We start from the raw sequence: 15,969 nt of genomic DNA, 5'->3' as shown, positions 1-15,969 counted from the left end.
GAACTGTGACTAAATTAGCTTAAATCTAATTACTTGGAGTTATCGTACATTGCGGATAAGCCTGCATTTGTCAAACAAAGCCCCCAATCCGGTTAACTGGCTCATTCCTTTCTTTCCATTCATCCTTCCTTCTTGTTTGCTGAGAATTGGATTAGCCAGTGAAACTATCTCAGGGACCAAGCACCTCTGTGCCAGATTGCCCGCACACATGGCCTGCGCACATCAGCATCTCACAGATGTCTGCCCACTTCAGCTCCCCTCTCGGATCACCTGGAAATGTTTCCTTCTTTTGTTCACTTCTTAGATTGCTCCGTGCCAGTATAAAGTCTGCCGCAAAAGGAACAGGAAAATTCAGGCACCGCCATGCCTTCCTAGTAGCCCTTTGGATGCCAGACTGATGAACCCTCGGTGTGGTCTGTTGCGAGGTCCTGCAAGGCTGTTTCTCTGGCCAAGCAGCCCAAGCAGCTGTCAGAGGGGCGCACGGCGAGTTGTGCACTGCTATACCACAGTGGCTCAGCTTGTTCCTGGCCACTGGTGGCAGGGGAGGGGACTGACATACCCCATGCCTGGAGCAACAAAATGCCTGGAATCAGATCTGGTTCTCTAGGATGGTGGCCCCTTCCTTTGTTTTATGACAGGGGAACATGTATGTGATAGAAGGGGAGAGCTATGAGCCATTCATGTGCCCTCCCATCCTACTCACTCAGATGAGACCTAAAGAGGACCTATAAGAGCTAACTGCTGAATGTGTGGAGGGTGTCTCGCTTCCTTAGTCAGGAGACACGTGATCGCTGGCCTTCCACAAGCCGAGCTTGGCACATGAGATAAAGGGGTACCATATCTAAATCTGAGGGAGCAAAACTTCCAGCCAGGTTCAGAGGAGCTATAATCAAGGGATAGGTATAATCAAGACTGAACTGCACAAAAAATAAAGTACTTGCTTTTCATTCCCCAGAATTACTGTGGTACGGTCACGCAACAATTTGGTGTAGTGGTTAAGAGCGCGGGACTCTGATCTGGAGAGCCGGGTTTGATTCCCCACTCCTCCGCTTGAAACCAACTGGGTGACCTTGGGTCAGTCACAGCTCTCTCAGAGCTCTCTCAGCCCCACCACCTCACAGGGTGATTGTCAGGAGGATAATAATAACACACTTTTGTAAACTGATCTGAGTGGGTGTTAAGTTGTCCTGAAGGGCGGTATATAAATGAAATGTTGTTATTATTATTCTCATGCTCTTTCAAGCAAAGGGGTTTGCCTCGTGCTTCATTGTTCATAATGATACTGGGCAAAGGGGTTTGCCTCGTGCTTCACTGTTCATAACGATACTGGGGTGTTGAACTAGTGAGCAGAATGCACCCACAGGTGAGTTGCTCATGAGCAATCTTTTGGGATCCGGAATTGGGGTTGGGGGACACCTTCCTTAAATGATGTCTTTGGCAGGGGGATTGCCAGCCAACACTCAGATGCCTCCACTCCCTCCCTGAACCCCTTTCCTTCCCCCTCCTCCTCTCTTCATTTTTCTATCCCTACATCCATTTGGGAAATAGAGATTTAGAAATAAGGGAGAGCAACAGTATGTTATCTGGAGCCGCTCCTGGCCATGCAGTTTTGCCCTCGTACATTATTACAATCTGCAGAGGTTGCCTGTAATTCTAATTTCTTTTTTATTCCTTGCCAGAGATTAAATCTATCAAGGGTATAAAACTCCAATGCAGTCGAGCTGCGTGGAACTCTGTTAACATCTGAAGCTATTAAGCTCTTTGCACTCGCGCAGTTATGCTTGGCAAGTACTCCAAACACAAAATTGTGCCCCATTTGCAGTGAAAAAAAGATGGCAGAGTTGGTAGGAAAAAGGAGTATTTAAGTGAACAGCATTCACGTTGAATTATACAAAACATGAGGTCTGGAAGATGTTATGGGAGATGCTGCCGACTTTCTCCCAGTTATTATAGATAACGGGGAATCCCCAACATGGTGTCCTCAGGTACCTTTCCTGGGGCCCACAAGTGTTTTTTAGAAAGTGGGTGGGACCAGGTAGGGCTCCGGCCCAGCAGGGCCTCTGATTGGCCAATGGAGATTGGATGGGGTCTGGAGACCAAGTCCTATGGGGAAAGGTTGAAGGACCTCAGTATGTTTAGCCTGGAGAGAGGACTGAGAGGTGATATGATGACCATCTTCAAGTACTTGAAGGGCTGCCATATTGGAGTCGTCCACCATATGTAGAGTTGTTTCCGCTGCCTCAGAAGGTCGGACCAGAACCAACAGCTTGAAATTAAATCAAAAGAGTTTTTGGCTAAACGTTAGGAAGAACTTCCTGACAGAGCAGTCCCTCAGTAGAACAGGCTTCCTTGGGAGGTGGTGGGCTCTCCTTCTTTGGAGGTTTTTCAGCAGAGGCTAGATGGCCTTTTGATGGCAATGCCGATTATCTGGACCTAGACAGATCATGAGAGGGAGGGCAGAAAGGGTTGCATCAGTGCTTAGTTCTCGTGACCCCTGCTGATCATCACTTAGGGGTCAGGAAGCAATTTTCCCCGGACCAGTTTGACCAGGGATCCTGGAGGGTTTTTGCCATCTTCTGGGCGTGGAGCAGGGGTCACTGGGGGTGTAAGGGGGGAGGAGTTGTGAATTTCATGCATAGTGCAGGAGGTTAGACTAGATGACCCTGTATGTCGCTTCCAACCCTATGGTTCTATGATTGGCTGTGCAGATTAAAATAGCATTGTTTCAGAGGCAGCTGACACTGCAGTGTTGGTTTTATTCTCTCTCCTCTTTCCCAGTCTATTTTTTAAAAATTACTCCTCTTGTCCCCCACACTTGGGCTTCCTCTGTGTGTGGTTCTGCCTTCTGCAGGAGCCGTTTTGTGTCTGGCTGCACCTGCCATGGCAGCCATTTTGTGGTTGCACCCAACTCCTTGTGTCAAAATTCCAAAAGTGCCCACAGGCTCCAAAAGGTTGAAGAACCCTGCTCTAGACAAAGAAATGCAAAACGAGATTGGACAATTCACTTCCAATCCTCTTTATAGATCATTTGGAACAGATTTTTTCATGTATGGAACAAAAATCCACCTCAAACGATTGATAAAGTGCGTTGAAAGTGCATTATCCAATGTGTGCGGAATCAGCCACTGTTGTATCAGCCTTCTGCATACTCTAAAACTGTACATTGACAATTGTAGGTGCGGGGAATACTGAACCTGGTGATGTCATGACACGTTTCTTTTAATAGATCTCACCCAGGGATGTGCGGATCAGCATAGCCAAGTATCCCCCATTAAGTCTGCTCAGACCGTTGGTAAAGGACGGGCTTCGTACCAAATGTGTCTCCAGTGGCATCACTTGGTGGTGATACACAGTGAACTCACAGAAGTCATCCCCTAGGGATGTGATGACGGAGAACTCATCGCAAGTGTTTCTGATTAGGACTTGCGGTGAGAAAGGTGACCCTGTGTCATGATCTGGCTGTGCCAGGAAGGCCTAGCAAGGCCTCAGAAGCCTGTTAGCAGTGGGAGTAGGCCTGCCTATAATTTCCAGCAGCCCCTGGGCCATTTTGGCGCCCTTTTTGGCCAATCAGAACACAGGGGGCTAGTGCTATATAAATCTGGGAGGGAAAAGGCCTGAGTTCTTCCTCCCAGGGAGCAGCCAGAGGAGGTTTCTGCTAGGGGAAGAGGCCCTCATCCAGGTAGGGTGAGAAGACAGGTCTGGCAGACAGAGGGACGGAGTTCAGTCACACTACGGCCTTTTGTTTCTTTTGCTTTCACCCATCTTTTGTTGCTAAGGCACCTTGCTTGTCTGTTTGTTGCTTGATATTAATTGACCTCCTTTTAAATAAATCCTTTGTTTGTTGTATTGTCGAAGGCTTTCACGGCCGGAGAACGATGGTTGTTGTGGGTTTTCCGGGCTGTATTGCCGTGGTCTTGGCATTGTAGTTCCTGACGTTTCGCCAGCAGCTGTGGCTGGCATCTTCAGAGGTGTAGCACCAAAAGACAGAGATCTCTCAGTGTCACAGTGTGGAAAAGATGTAGGTCATTTGTATCTACTCAGGAGGGGTGGGGTTGAGCTGAGTCATCCTGCAAGAGTTTCCCAGGGTGTGGAATGCTAATGGCGGGATGCTCCACTGTATCCTGAGGAGGTTCTTTTGCATATGGATTGGTGCTTGATGTGCTAATCTTCTCTGCAGGGCTATTGTCGGGGATAGAGTGTTTTGTTAGCCTGGTGTTTTTCAGAACTGGAAACCATGCTCTGTTCATTCTTAAGGTTTCTTCTTTCCTGTTGAAGTTTTGCTTATGCTTGTGAATTTCAATGGCTTCCCTGTGCAGTCTGACAAAGTAGTTGGAAGTGTTGTCCAGTATTCTGGTGTCCTGGAATAAGATACTGTGCCCTGTTTGAGTTAGGCTATGTTCAGCCACTGCTGATTTTTCAGGTTGTCCAAGTCTGCAGTGTCTTTCATGTTCTTTTATTCTTGTCTGGATGCTACGCTTTGTGGTCCCGATGTATACTTGTCCACAGCTGCAGGGTATACGGTATACTCCTGCAGAGGTGAGGGGGTCTCTACTGTCTTTTGCTAATCGTAGCATCTGTTGTATTTTTTGGGTGGGTCTGAATACTGCTTGGAGGTTATGCTTTTTCATAAGCTTTCCCATCTGATCAGTAATTCCTTTGATATATGGCAAAAACACTTTTCGTGTAGGAGACTGTTTTTCCTTGGTTGTTTGATTCATCCTGGGTTTGATTGCTCTTCGGATTTCATTTCTGGAGTAGCCATTTACCTGAAGTGCGTGGTTTAGATGATTAATTTCCTCATTGAGAAAGTGCGGCTCACATATCCGTCTTGCACGATCCACTAATGTTTTCATTATGCCTCTTTTCTGTCGGGGGTGGTGATTGGAGTTTTTGTGTAAGTACCGATCAGTGTGAGTTGGTTTCCTGTAGACCTTGTGACCTAACTGAAAGTTTGCTTTGCGGATGACCAAGGTATCCAGAAATGGGAGTTTTCCCTCGCTTTCTTTCTCCATTGTGAATTGTATGTTCAGGTGGATGTTGTTAAGATGATTAAAAAACCCCATCAATTCTTCCTCCCCATGGCTCCAAATGATAAATGTATCATCCACAAACCGGAACCATACACTAGGCTTGTGGGGTGCTGATTCTAGAGCTGTTTTTTCAAAATGTTCCATGTAGAAGTTTGCTATAACTGGGCTGAGTGGGCTCCCCATAACTGGGCTGAGTGAGAATTGCTCAAGAGACGGAGCGGAGGGGGGTGGGTTGCCCAGCGGCAGCGGAGGGGGGTGGGTTGCCCAGAGTGTCTTCGCTGTTCCTTATCCTGGACATTTGCTTTCCTACCCCTGCCTGCTTCTGGCCTCCCGTTCTTGTTTTCCTTGCTATTCCATGCCTACCTTTTTTTCTCTAGCAGTGCCATCCTATGCGAAATAGCACCCTTCTCAGCCCATTAAGTTCAGAATAATGTAACTGTGGCTATGATGGCATCCAGAGTTTTATACCTTATGTTGCCACCGTCTGTCTTCCCTGTTATTCCTGGATGTGATCCCATTTCTCCTGGCAAGGGCCTGATCTCAGATGAGACTCTGGAAAACCAGATGAGACACTGGGAAATCCACGACAGGTGCTCCTTGTATATTTTTTAATTTAATTATCATGCACGTGGGTCTTCCAGTCCAGATCAGGACAACAGCATGGGCAGAATGCCTTCCTCCACATCATTTTCCTATCCTGCAACAATCCCAGAGAGCTGCTTTGCCACGCTGGACTAAACGTGCAGGTACCAGTACCAGACGTCACTGAGTCATCAGACTGCCTCTGACTTGGTTTTGTATCTGCAAAAATGGAACGGGGCTGTGGCTCGGCAGCAGAGCATCTGCGTTGGGTGGTTCAGATCCCAGGATTATCCTGGATTATTATTATTTTATTAGATTTTTAATCCACTCTCCCCGCAAGCGGGCTCAGAGCAGAGCTCAGAATAATAATATTCAAAAGATAAAAACAGTGGTAGCAGTTACATTAAATTAAAACATCGTAGTACAGCACACACAGTGCCTCCCTGCTTTTTCTAAACAGCAGGGCCTGCGGGGCAGGGCAACCATCCATCTAATGACAACTGGGAGGGCACATGTCCTCCCCCCTCCCCCGCAGGAGTCTGGTTGGAGAACCGCCCGCATCAACTCCCATAAGCCTGGCGGAACATCTCTGTCTTACAAGCCCGGCAGAACGACAGCAGGTCCCGCTGGATTCAGATCTCCAAAGACAGAAGAGTTCCACCAGGTGGGTGCCTGGACCCAAAAAGCCCTGGCCCTGTTCAAGGCAAAGCAAATCTCCTGGGGGCCAGGCATCGCCAGTAGCTGTTTTTCTGCTGATCGGAGCATTCTCCAGGGAACATAGGGTGAGAGACAGACCCGCAGCTATGCTGGTCCCAGTCTGCTAAGGGCCTTAAAGGTTAAAACCAGAACCTGGATCCGGATCCGAAATTCCACTGGGAGCCAGTGCAGCTGGCACAGAACAGGATATCTGCAGTTAAATAAAGATCAGGCAGTAGGTGATGGATCAAGTAGTGGGTAATAGCTCTGACCCAGATGGCCCAGTCTAGCCTGATATCGTCAGCTCTCAGAAGCTAAGCAGGGTTGGCCCTGGTTAGTATGTGGATGGGAAACCGCCAAGGAAGTCCAGGGTTGCCATGCAGGGGCAAGCGATGGCAAACCACCTCTCTTGGTCTCTTGCCTTGAAAACCTTACGAGGTCCCCAAGAGTCAACTGTGACTGCACTTTACACACAGTAGTTATGAAAGGCCTCCATCTGAAGCCCTGGAGAGCCGCTGCCAGTCTGAGTAGACAATCCTGACCTTGATGGACCGACCGTCTGATTCAGCACAAGGTCGCTTCACGCAAGCGATCGTTAGTGAAGGCAAGGGCTCTTGGCCGTGCATTTGGCCCCATGTAAACGAAGACTCGTGGTGACTGGAGACACCTTTTCCCCCATCCTCCAGCCTCGGGGCCCCTCTCTGCAGCCGTTTGCCTGACACCAGCCGAACCTCCTCTCTTGCATTTGTTGTTCCCAGCGGGCAGCTGAAACGGTGTTTGATTTTATGCTGACTCTTGGTGTTGCTTGTTCTGCCGAAGTGCTGACTCCCTCCTTCTTCTCCTTCGGGGTGGCATTTCATTTGCACCCCTGCCATCATTTACAGAGAGCGAAGCCGTTTAATATTCTTTACAAACTGGCATCCCGGTCAGATAATTTTTGTACTATATGCAGTAAAAATGCAAATCCATCGCACTGACTTGTAGTGGCGGGCATTAATAAGTGATTTTAAATAGGCTGGATTAGCAGTTTCACTGATATATGAACAAGATTCCAGTCTTCTCTCTCTCTTCCTGTCTCCCCTCCCCCAAATAATGTGCACATGCAAAATCAATTTGAATACAACACACTAAATTGAATTTAGTTTTTGTATAGGAAATTGCACTTATCGGCCTGAACCATTAAATTTACTGTTTAATATGTGCTTTCCAGCTCACTTGGTTAGAATTTCATTGCCCTTTATCTGTATAAATTTAATTAGGCCTGATATCATCAGTATATTATAGAACTAATTAAAGATTTAGATAAGTGTGGAGGGTGTTTCTTTAATGCCCTATAAAGTTCCACTTGGAGGAAGAGGAAATTCTCTTCCCGGCTCCATCACGATGTTGGGGGGAGGGAGAGATGAGGGGATCTCCATCTCTGACGCCGTTGGAGAAATGATATTTGGCATCTTTGAAAGCGCTCATCCTTCCTCCCTTAATTAATCTGTGATGCTGCATAGCTAGACGTCTGCCGTCTATACATGAATTATTTGTCAATTAGCCTGGGTGCGCAAGGGCAGCGGGGCCACTGCGTTGTGACGTGATCATTTGCTGACTCAGAGGATCCCCCTGTAGGGGTCACGGGGTTTGATGTGGCTGACTTTGCAACCGTCTGGCTTCCCGAAACCAGGTATTGTCTGGCGCAGTGATGAGCGATACGGGAATGGGGAAAGCCAATCAGGGAGCCTCTGAACAGGTACAGCAGGAATTTGGTAAACCTACTCTCGAATCTTACAATGCTACAAAGGCTACAAGGCTACAAACAGACGACAAAGGTCTTTGCTCTCTTCTGCATGCAGCAGTTGCCAAGCATAGGCGAGGAGCGCATCTAGCCCCTCCTGTTCTAACCAGCATCCATTATAAGGTGTCCAGGTCCCCTTACTCTCCTGGTGGGAGGGGGGGACTCAGCACTCGCCTTTTCATCACTCGTTCATCACTCTTTTGTTGCTCCTTGTGCGCACGCTCCTGGGCAGTGCAATGACATCACTTCCAGGAAGTGATGTCATTGTGCAGGCCCAGGGGTGCATGAGCTCTCTTGGGGTGGCGTGATGACATTACTCCCAGGAGAGACCTCATCGCGCTACTTCATGAGTGCGCTGGGGGGGCCTATTTCCCCGCCCTCCCCCTCCCAACCAGGTAAGTCGTGGCAGAAGGAAGGTTGGACCTGGGATCCCTAGTCCTTTGTAGACAGTGGGAGCCCTCCTTCATCCTTTGGCCTGCCCAGTTTCTGTCTCTCTTCCCGGATTAATTTCCAGAGAGCGACAGATACTAACCTGCATCAGAGCCTCTGCCCCCAGTGCAGTTCAACTAAACTGGCACCATGCACTCCTTATCCATGTGCTACTAGCTTACATGAATCTCTAGAATGTGCTGTGCACCAGGAGGAGAGGGCCGTGGCTCAGTGGCAGAATGCGTGCTTTACGTGCAGAAGGTTTTGGTCCCTGCCATCTCCAGAAGCAGGTGTGGAGAGAGACCTTTCTTTACCTAATAGACAAAACTGATCTACGTGGGCCAACAGCTTAGCTCGGTGTTAGGGTTGCCAACTTTCAGGTGGGGTCTGGAGTTCTCCTGGAATTACAACTGATCTCTAGTCTATAGAGATTGGTTCCCCTAGAGAAAACGGCCGCTTCAGAGTGCGGACTCTACGGCTTCACATCCTTGCTGAGTTCCTTTCCTCCTCAAAATCCACCCTTCCCAGGCCTTGCCCCCAAATTTCCAAAAAATTCCTAACTAAGAGTTGGTAGTCCTTTTTGGCACACCCGACCGCTTTCAGAACATACTGCCAGTGACTTAAACCAGACCATCACTTGGTAAGGCAGGCACGAATTTTGGGGCAGTTGGACTCTGAAGTGAAAGAGAGAAGGGATCCAATCCTGAACTCCCTGTCTTGGAGGAACGGAAATGGTGTCTAGATATTTTTTAAAAAATCATCTCAGTGGAAAAGCAACTCTGGGGGAACGGTCTCCCTCGAGAGCCATCAATACTCCTCTCTATTTAAATGCTAATTTTAACCTCTAGCCCAGGACTAGCCTGCCTAGACAAAGCCAGAAATGCTTCAAAAGGTGGGGAGGGGGATTCCTGATTGAGTCCTGCTCTGGCTAGACTTTGATTTCTTCTTCAGAGGGAAAGAAATCGGTGCACTTAATGCCTGGCTGCTTCGGAACCGCATTTTAGTCTTCTCAGTGTATGGCTAACTCTGCACTGTGCGGCTTGCATTTCTGTATTTGTGGGTTTCTCAGAGTCCCTCACACACACACACACACACACACACACACACACACACACACACAGAAAGCAAGGAAGCCTCTTTGCCCTTTTGTGGTATTGAGACCCAGATGCTGAGATCTCACCCACCGGATCATCTTCCTCCTTGCTGGTGGACGTGCAAATGGTACCGATCTGCCCTATGGGTCCAGCCTATCCAGTAACTCCATTTTCTTGCTTGCACAGAAACACACAGTCCACCAGAAGTGTGGAATTTTACTATGGAAAGTATTTACTGAGCTTCTGTGGGTGTACGTGTGGAAGGCCATCTCACTATTGAATGTTCCTATTGGGCACACAAGATGTCTGTTGCAGTTTGGTGTAAGAGCAGCAGGACTCTAATCTGGAGAGCCAGGTTTGATTCCCCAGTCCTTGGCTTGAAGCCAGCTGGGTGACCTTGGATCAGTCGCATCCCCCCCCCCCACCACCTCTCAGGGTGATTGTTGTGAGGATAATAATAACACACTTTGTAAACCGCTGTGAGTGTTGCATTAAGTTGTCCTGAAGGGTGATATATAAATCAAATGTTGTTGTTGTTGTTGTTGTTGTTATTCCACTGTATTGTATGCAAGTGTGATGTAGAGAGGCGAGTGTCAGATGTGGATCTGAGAAACCTAGCTTCAGATCCCTGTTCTGCCGTGGAAGCTTCTTGGTGAGCTCATGCAAGTGACACCCTCTCAGCCTAGCCTGTCTCACAGGGTTGTTCTGTGGATAAAATAAGGGAGGACACAAGTATGTAGGTCCCTCCTGAGGAAAAGGCAGGGTATACATGAATTAAATAAAATATAAATAACAGTAAAAATTGGATTAGGACTTAACAGACTGGCTTTCCAATCCCGTCTGAGCCATGAAGTTCACTAGGTGACCTTAAGTCACATTCTCTCAACCTAACCTACCTTACAGGGGTGTTGGGAAGACAAGGAGGTGAGAGCTGTTTATGCCATCGTGAAGCCTTTAAAGGAATGGTGGCTTACAAATGTTTTTATAGATAGATTCCAGCCCCTACAGACCTTTTCAGCAATATATGGTCCACAGCCGCATCAGGTCCGCAGGGTCCCTCCAATTGGCCGGAAAGGTTTCTCCATCTTCTCACATGTGCCCTTCAGTTTTGTCTAAACGCACTGGCTCTTTACACTCCCTCCTGCAGGATAACTTGTGAACACCTGGGCCGTTTCCAGATGGCTTACCTGCACCGGCAACGTCGCGCCACGTTGCGGGGAAAATGCGAAATATCGCGTTTTCTCGCGCGAGTTTTGCGCGACGTCGCACAAGACTCGCACGAGAAAACGCGATATTTCGCGTTTTCCCCCGCAACGTGGCGCGACGTTGCGGGTGCAGGTAAGCCATCTGGAAACGGCCCTGGGCTCTCGTGCATGCTCAGGTCTTCTGCTCCACAATTTCCCCTGCACCGAAACGTTTAGATGTCGGTGAGGAATTGCATGTTTCCAGTGCACATTTAAGAAGGCATGGGGGGAAGCAGTATATTTAGGGAGTTGCCCTAGAACCCTTCTTCCTGGTATGTGCAGGAAAGAGCATTCAGACATCTGATCCCCAATGTACCTTCTGAAATGACACTGCTCAGTAGAAAGATGCCCCATCAGATCCACCTGACTTCTCTCTGTGAGAGGTCCTTGTGGTTTTCCATTCTGGAACAGAGCAGTGGCAAAGCAAGGGACGGCTGTCTGAAGAGGCCTCCAGGAAGGGGGGGCACGTTCTGGGGCTGGGCTGGCCCTTCTGGCGAGTTAATCGAGTTGCATTGCCCTACAGAAGGTCTGTCTTGAACTGCAAACAAAACATTTTTTGATGGCTGGAGAGGGGAGGAAAATGGATAAAAGCAGAATGAAGGCAGACCAAGAGGCTAATTCTCCTCTCTCTTTCATATTTCATTATTTGATAGCATCAGGAGGACGGGCCTATCGGAATTGCTTTGGCAAAGGCAAACAGGAAGCGCGCCTGATCAATATTTATTAACGCTTCTCAAAGGCGAGGGAGGCGTACGCTGGGCAGAGCAGCTAATGGAGAGGATAATTCTGCACGCAAAGTCTGGCTGGCCACCGGCAAGGCCCCGGCCAAGGGAGGCTCAGAGTTTAATTGCGGCCAAATAATGCATGTTCCTCTCTCTCTCTCTCTGTCTCCCTTTTATAATAATTGTTTATTTTAATTAAAAAATAATCTGATCCTCCAGTGAGTGGCAGATGAATCCTGACAGTGAGGAGGCAAAGGAAATGGGGCGGCGGCTCAGCCAGTCTGCGTTGCATAGCAGTGGCCACAATCGCCGTTCTGTCTTCTCTCCACCAACCTATGGACAGGCACACACACACACCCTGGTCAACCACCCTTTCAACATCTGCGCAGATCTCATTCACAGTCCATCAGGGTTGATAATAATGCCCTGGGCACAGAAAGGCTCTGCCATGCCCTTTAGGTGCCTGCTGGGAATATCTTGGGGCCTCAGAGAGCCATTCTTGGCAGCCACTATGGAACCTCCCTCCCTGTAAAGGTATATCAGAGCTCCAGACCGAATCCTTTTCTGGAGCCGTGTAATAACAATACAGACTCTTCTGCTCAGCACCCTCAACCCTTTTCAGCCACTTTAGGGTCAGAGAATGAATGGATGTATGAGGAGGAGCGGGGCCTGCAGTAGCAGGCTCCTTGCCACCCCGCATGCATTCACTGGGGCACATGTGTAGATCTTGTGCGCCTGTGTGGCTTTCCTCATACAGCCTGGAGGTTCCTGATCTCAGGAGGAGAGCCGTGCTCTTTATACGCATGAATTTTCACCACTGTGATACGGCACTCTCGGCCGCCTGAGATGCATGTTCATTACCCCTTCCCTGTCCTGAACAGCTGAAAAGGCTCAAATGCTGCGTAGCAATTTGGTGTAAAGTCTTCCTATATAGGAAAGCAAAGCAAGTTGTATCTTACTGCTCCACTCTCTTAAACTCAATGCCTTCTGCCGGAGGAGGCGCCTCTGCCACTGGAGGAAGGGTCTGTGCTTAGCTGAGCCGAGGATTAGGATACAATGGGTGGCAGCTGTGTGTGTGTAAGGTGCTGTCAAGTCACAGCTGATTTACAGTGACCCCCGTAGGGTTTTCAAGGCAAGAGACCTCAGAGGTGGTTTGCTGTTGCCTGCTTCTGCATAGCAACCTTGGACTTCCCTGGTGAGCTCCCATCCAAGTACTAAACAGGGCTGACCTTGCTTAGCTTCCAAGATACGATGAGACTGGGTGCCGGGACCTTCCAGGTCAGGGCAGCTAGAGCCATACCTGACAGGATATTGAAGGTGTACGGGGCTTTTATTGTTCATTTTTATGATGCTTAATTACCCATCCAAAGCTTCTAGGATGGGGTGGGATATAAGTCCTGTATTGAGGTCCAGTGTGATGCAGCAAACAGTGTGTAGCACTCGGACCAAGCAGGTTGAGGCAGGTTCAGGCCTCCTGTTCATCTTTGGGTCAACAATCGCCTCTCAGCTTCACTGACTTTTCAGGGTTGCTGTGAGCATAAAATGGAGGTTTGTGTGTGTGTTCTTCCCAGAGCTTCTTGAAAGAAGGGCAGGATGGGAAAAGCCTGTGAAGTATTTATTGATGTATGTCATTTATAGTCTGCCTTTTTCAGAGACTCAAGGCGGATTACATAGTGTGAGATTAATACAATCAGTGTCAAGGACATTTTCATACAGTGTCAAGTACATTTCCAAAAATAATGTCATAGGATTTTACAAAGGCATAGCATTAGCAAGGATCCAATACAGAGTGAAAGAATTGTTGAAACAGAACATAATCATGGTTGTTGTGGATTTTCCGGGCTGTATAGCCGTGGTCTTGGCATTGGAGTTCCTGACGTTTCGCCAGCATCCACAACATCCACAACAAATCCAAAACAACCATTGTTCTCCAGCCATGAAAGCCTGCGACAATTATATGGAACATAATCAGTTCTAGGACTGACATTAGATAACATGAAACACAGGTAGTATCTAGGAGTACATATTCAAAGCAACAGATAATATGCTGAAACGGAACATAATTATTGCTAGTCCCTTTTTGCAGACGAGGGACTGATGGGGAGGGGCTTTGCACATAGGAAGTCCCAGGTTTGATCCAGCTAACAGGATCTGAGTAAGATGCAAGTCCAGTCGCACCTTGAAGTCCAACAAGATTTCCAGAAATTTGGTTCACCTTTAAGCTGCTGCTGCACTTGCGTCTTGCTCTTCTTCTGCAAACCAATACGGCTACTCGCCTGAAAGGAACTGAGCAGAGCCCCTTCTCTCATTGAGACCCCAGCCTGCCATTCATAATCCACGCTATTTTAACACTGTGTCCACCTTTGTTTAAAAGTCTTGAGGTCCTGCATTGATACGAGCCATGATTTTAGCTCCTGCTAGCAGAAGCAGAAGTGTCTGGGTGAAGGAGGAGGAACTTGTGGGAAATTCCCATTCCGACCAGTCGCACAAAGCGTTGGCCTCCTTAACAAGGTGCTGTGTTTAGCACAAGAAAACAACCCTCGTTTCCTGCAGACCGTGCCTGCCCTTGAACAAATGCACTGGTCAGGAGTAGAGGACAGGTGGTCTTTACGTTGGGGCAGTTTGTGGTTCTTTGAAAGTGGCCTTCAACTGTTACAGATCTAGAACACATAAGACCATAAGCAAAACCATTCTTGTAGCAGTGCTCACACAGGCCCACTTTGGTCCGGCCATGGCTTAGTTATAAGTCACAGTCCGCCAGCTGAAGAGCAATGTGATTCGACCATGACGCTGTTGCTGTGGTTCTCTTCCTCTCTGAGAGGAAATGTTGCACCAGAATTTTTTAAAAAAATGAATAGAAGCGTGCAGATTTGAGTGACGATGGATATTCTGCTTTCGTTTCCAGGCAATACTACGAGATGCTGTACAACACGGCGGATGAGCTTTTGAACCTGGTGGTGGATCAAGGGGTGAAATACACGGAACTGGAGTATATCAACGCTTTGAGCTTGCTGCACCGTAGTCAGACGGGCGTGGGAGACCAAACGACCCAGAACATGAGGCTGCAGCGCCTGAAGGAGATCATCTGTGAGCAGGCAGCGATCAAGCAGGCCACCAAGGATAAGAAGATCACCACCGTGTGATCCCCTGGTCCCTTTCATGGAGGGCAAAATGGGCCTGCAGCTTCCACGCAGGCGGGGGAGGCGTCATGCTTGGTTATAGCCGATAAGAGTTGCATTATGTATTATGGGCAGCAGTTGTGTTCTGATAGCAAGAGGGGGAGGCAGGTCTGCAGTGTGACATTTGAGGCTTCGGCTCTTTCCGTGAAAAGTTTCTTTGCTGTTTGGTGAGGGGTGGGGGTGGAGACCCTTTCTTTGCTGAGATGGAAACCCGAAACATTTGTCACCAAGGGGAAAACGCATGCAAACGAGTAGCAGGGTGTTGATCTGAGTTTATTTTTTACTGCTGAAGCAGAGGGGCCAAGGGATCACATTTGGCCTGCAGGAGCTTTTCATTCAGCCTTCAGGCTGCTCGTGCAGTTTGTTGGGAGCATCGGCGCAAATTGTATTAAGCAGTCCAGACCCACAAAGAGTAGGAGTGCGGGCCACATTTGGATCTCTGCCTGCTTTGTGCGGCTCCAGGCTGGATGCTGGCATTGGACATGGAAAGAGCCGGAGCGTCTGGGCCAAAGCCCACAAAAGCAACCAGAGAGCCAAATGCAGGCTGTAAAACCTGTCCCCCCCACCCTGTTCTAAAGGGTTTTCTTAGCTGGGCCGTTCCCAGACGGCTTACCTACCTCCGGAACGTTGCACCATCTTGCAGGGAAAACACGAAATATCGTGTTTTCTCGCGCGAGTTTTGCGCAACGTCGCGCAAAACTCGCGCGAGAAAACGCGATATTTCGCATTTTCCCCACAAGATGGCGCAACGTTCCGGAGGCAGGTAAGCCGTCTGGGAACGGCCCTGGATGAAGGTGGGAAATGGGAAAACATCTGTTACTCATTCAGTCTAGAGAATCTATAGTGTGAATAAAAGGTAATGAGCAGTTTCTCTCCCAAGTTCAATTCTAGTTTTGAAATCTAATAGAACTGGTGTGCCTGAAAGGTGTTTTTTTTCCCCTCAGTCCGTAAAGCGGTTTCTCTTTCGTTTTGATTTATCCCAATATGCCCCAAAGGCTTTCTAGTACTGTCCTTTTCCAAGACATGATGATGGGGTTTGAATGAAATTTTCCTGTAATATGCCAGGAGATGAAGAAGGGGGAGGAAGGCGAGAAGGACAGGTTTTGCACTGAATGAATGCAGAAGAGCATCAGTGAAGGTGTAACTTCCCACAATGCAGCTGTAGCCTCTGGACGTGCTGACTGGATGACCCTGTGAAGGAGCAGTGAGG

General features: G+C 48.4%; 1 protein-coding gene across 1 annotated transcript in view; it reads left to right on the top strand.

Annotated features, from left to right (window-relative positions):
- EXOC4 (exocyst complex component 4) overlaps positions 1–15,355 on the top strand; it is a 504,959-nt gene extending 489,604 nt beyond the window's left edge. The window contains exon 18 of the mRNA XM_054988676.1: positions 14,486–15,355. Coding sequence (XP_054844651.1) covers positions 14,486–14,723 — 238 coding nt within the window. The 3' untranslated portion in view covers positions 14,724–15,355. The remainder of the gene's footprint in view (positions 1–14,485) is intronic.
- Positions 15,356–15,969: the final 614 nt, after the last annotated feature.

The sequence above is a fragment of the Eublepharis macularius genome, chromosome 9 (assembly GCF_028583425.1).
Source record: "Eublepharis macularius isolate TG4126 chromosome 9, MPM_Emac_v1.0, whole genome shotgun sequence".
NCBI classification, from domain to species: domain Eukaryota; kingdom Metazoa; phylum Chordata; class Lepidosauria; order Squamata; family Eublepharidae; genus Eublepharis; species Eublepharis macularius.
This window is presented reverse-complemented; position numbering and strand designations above follow the sequence as displayed.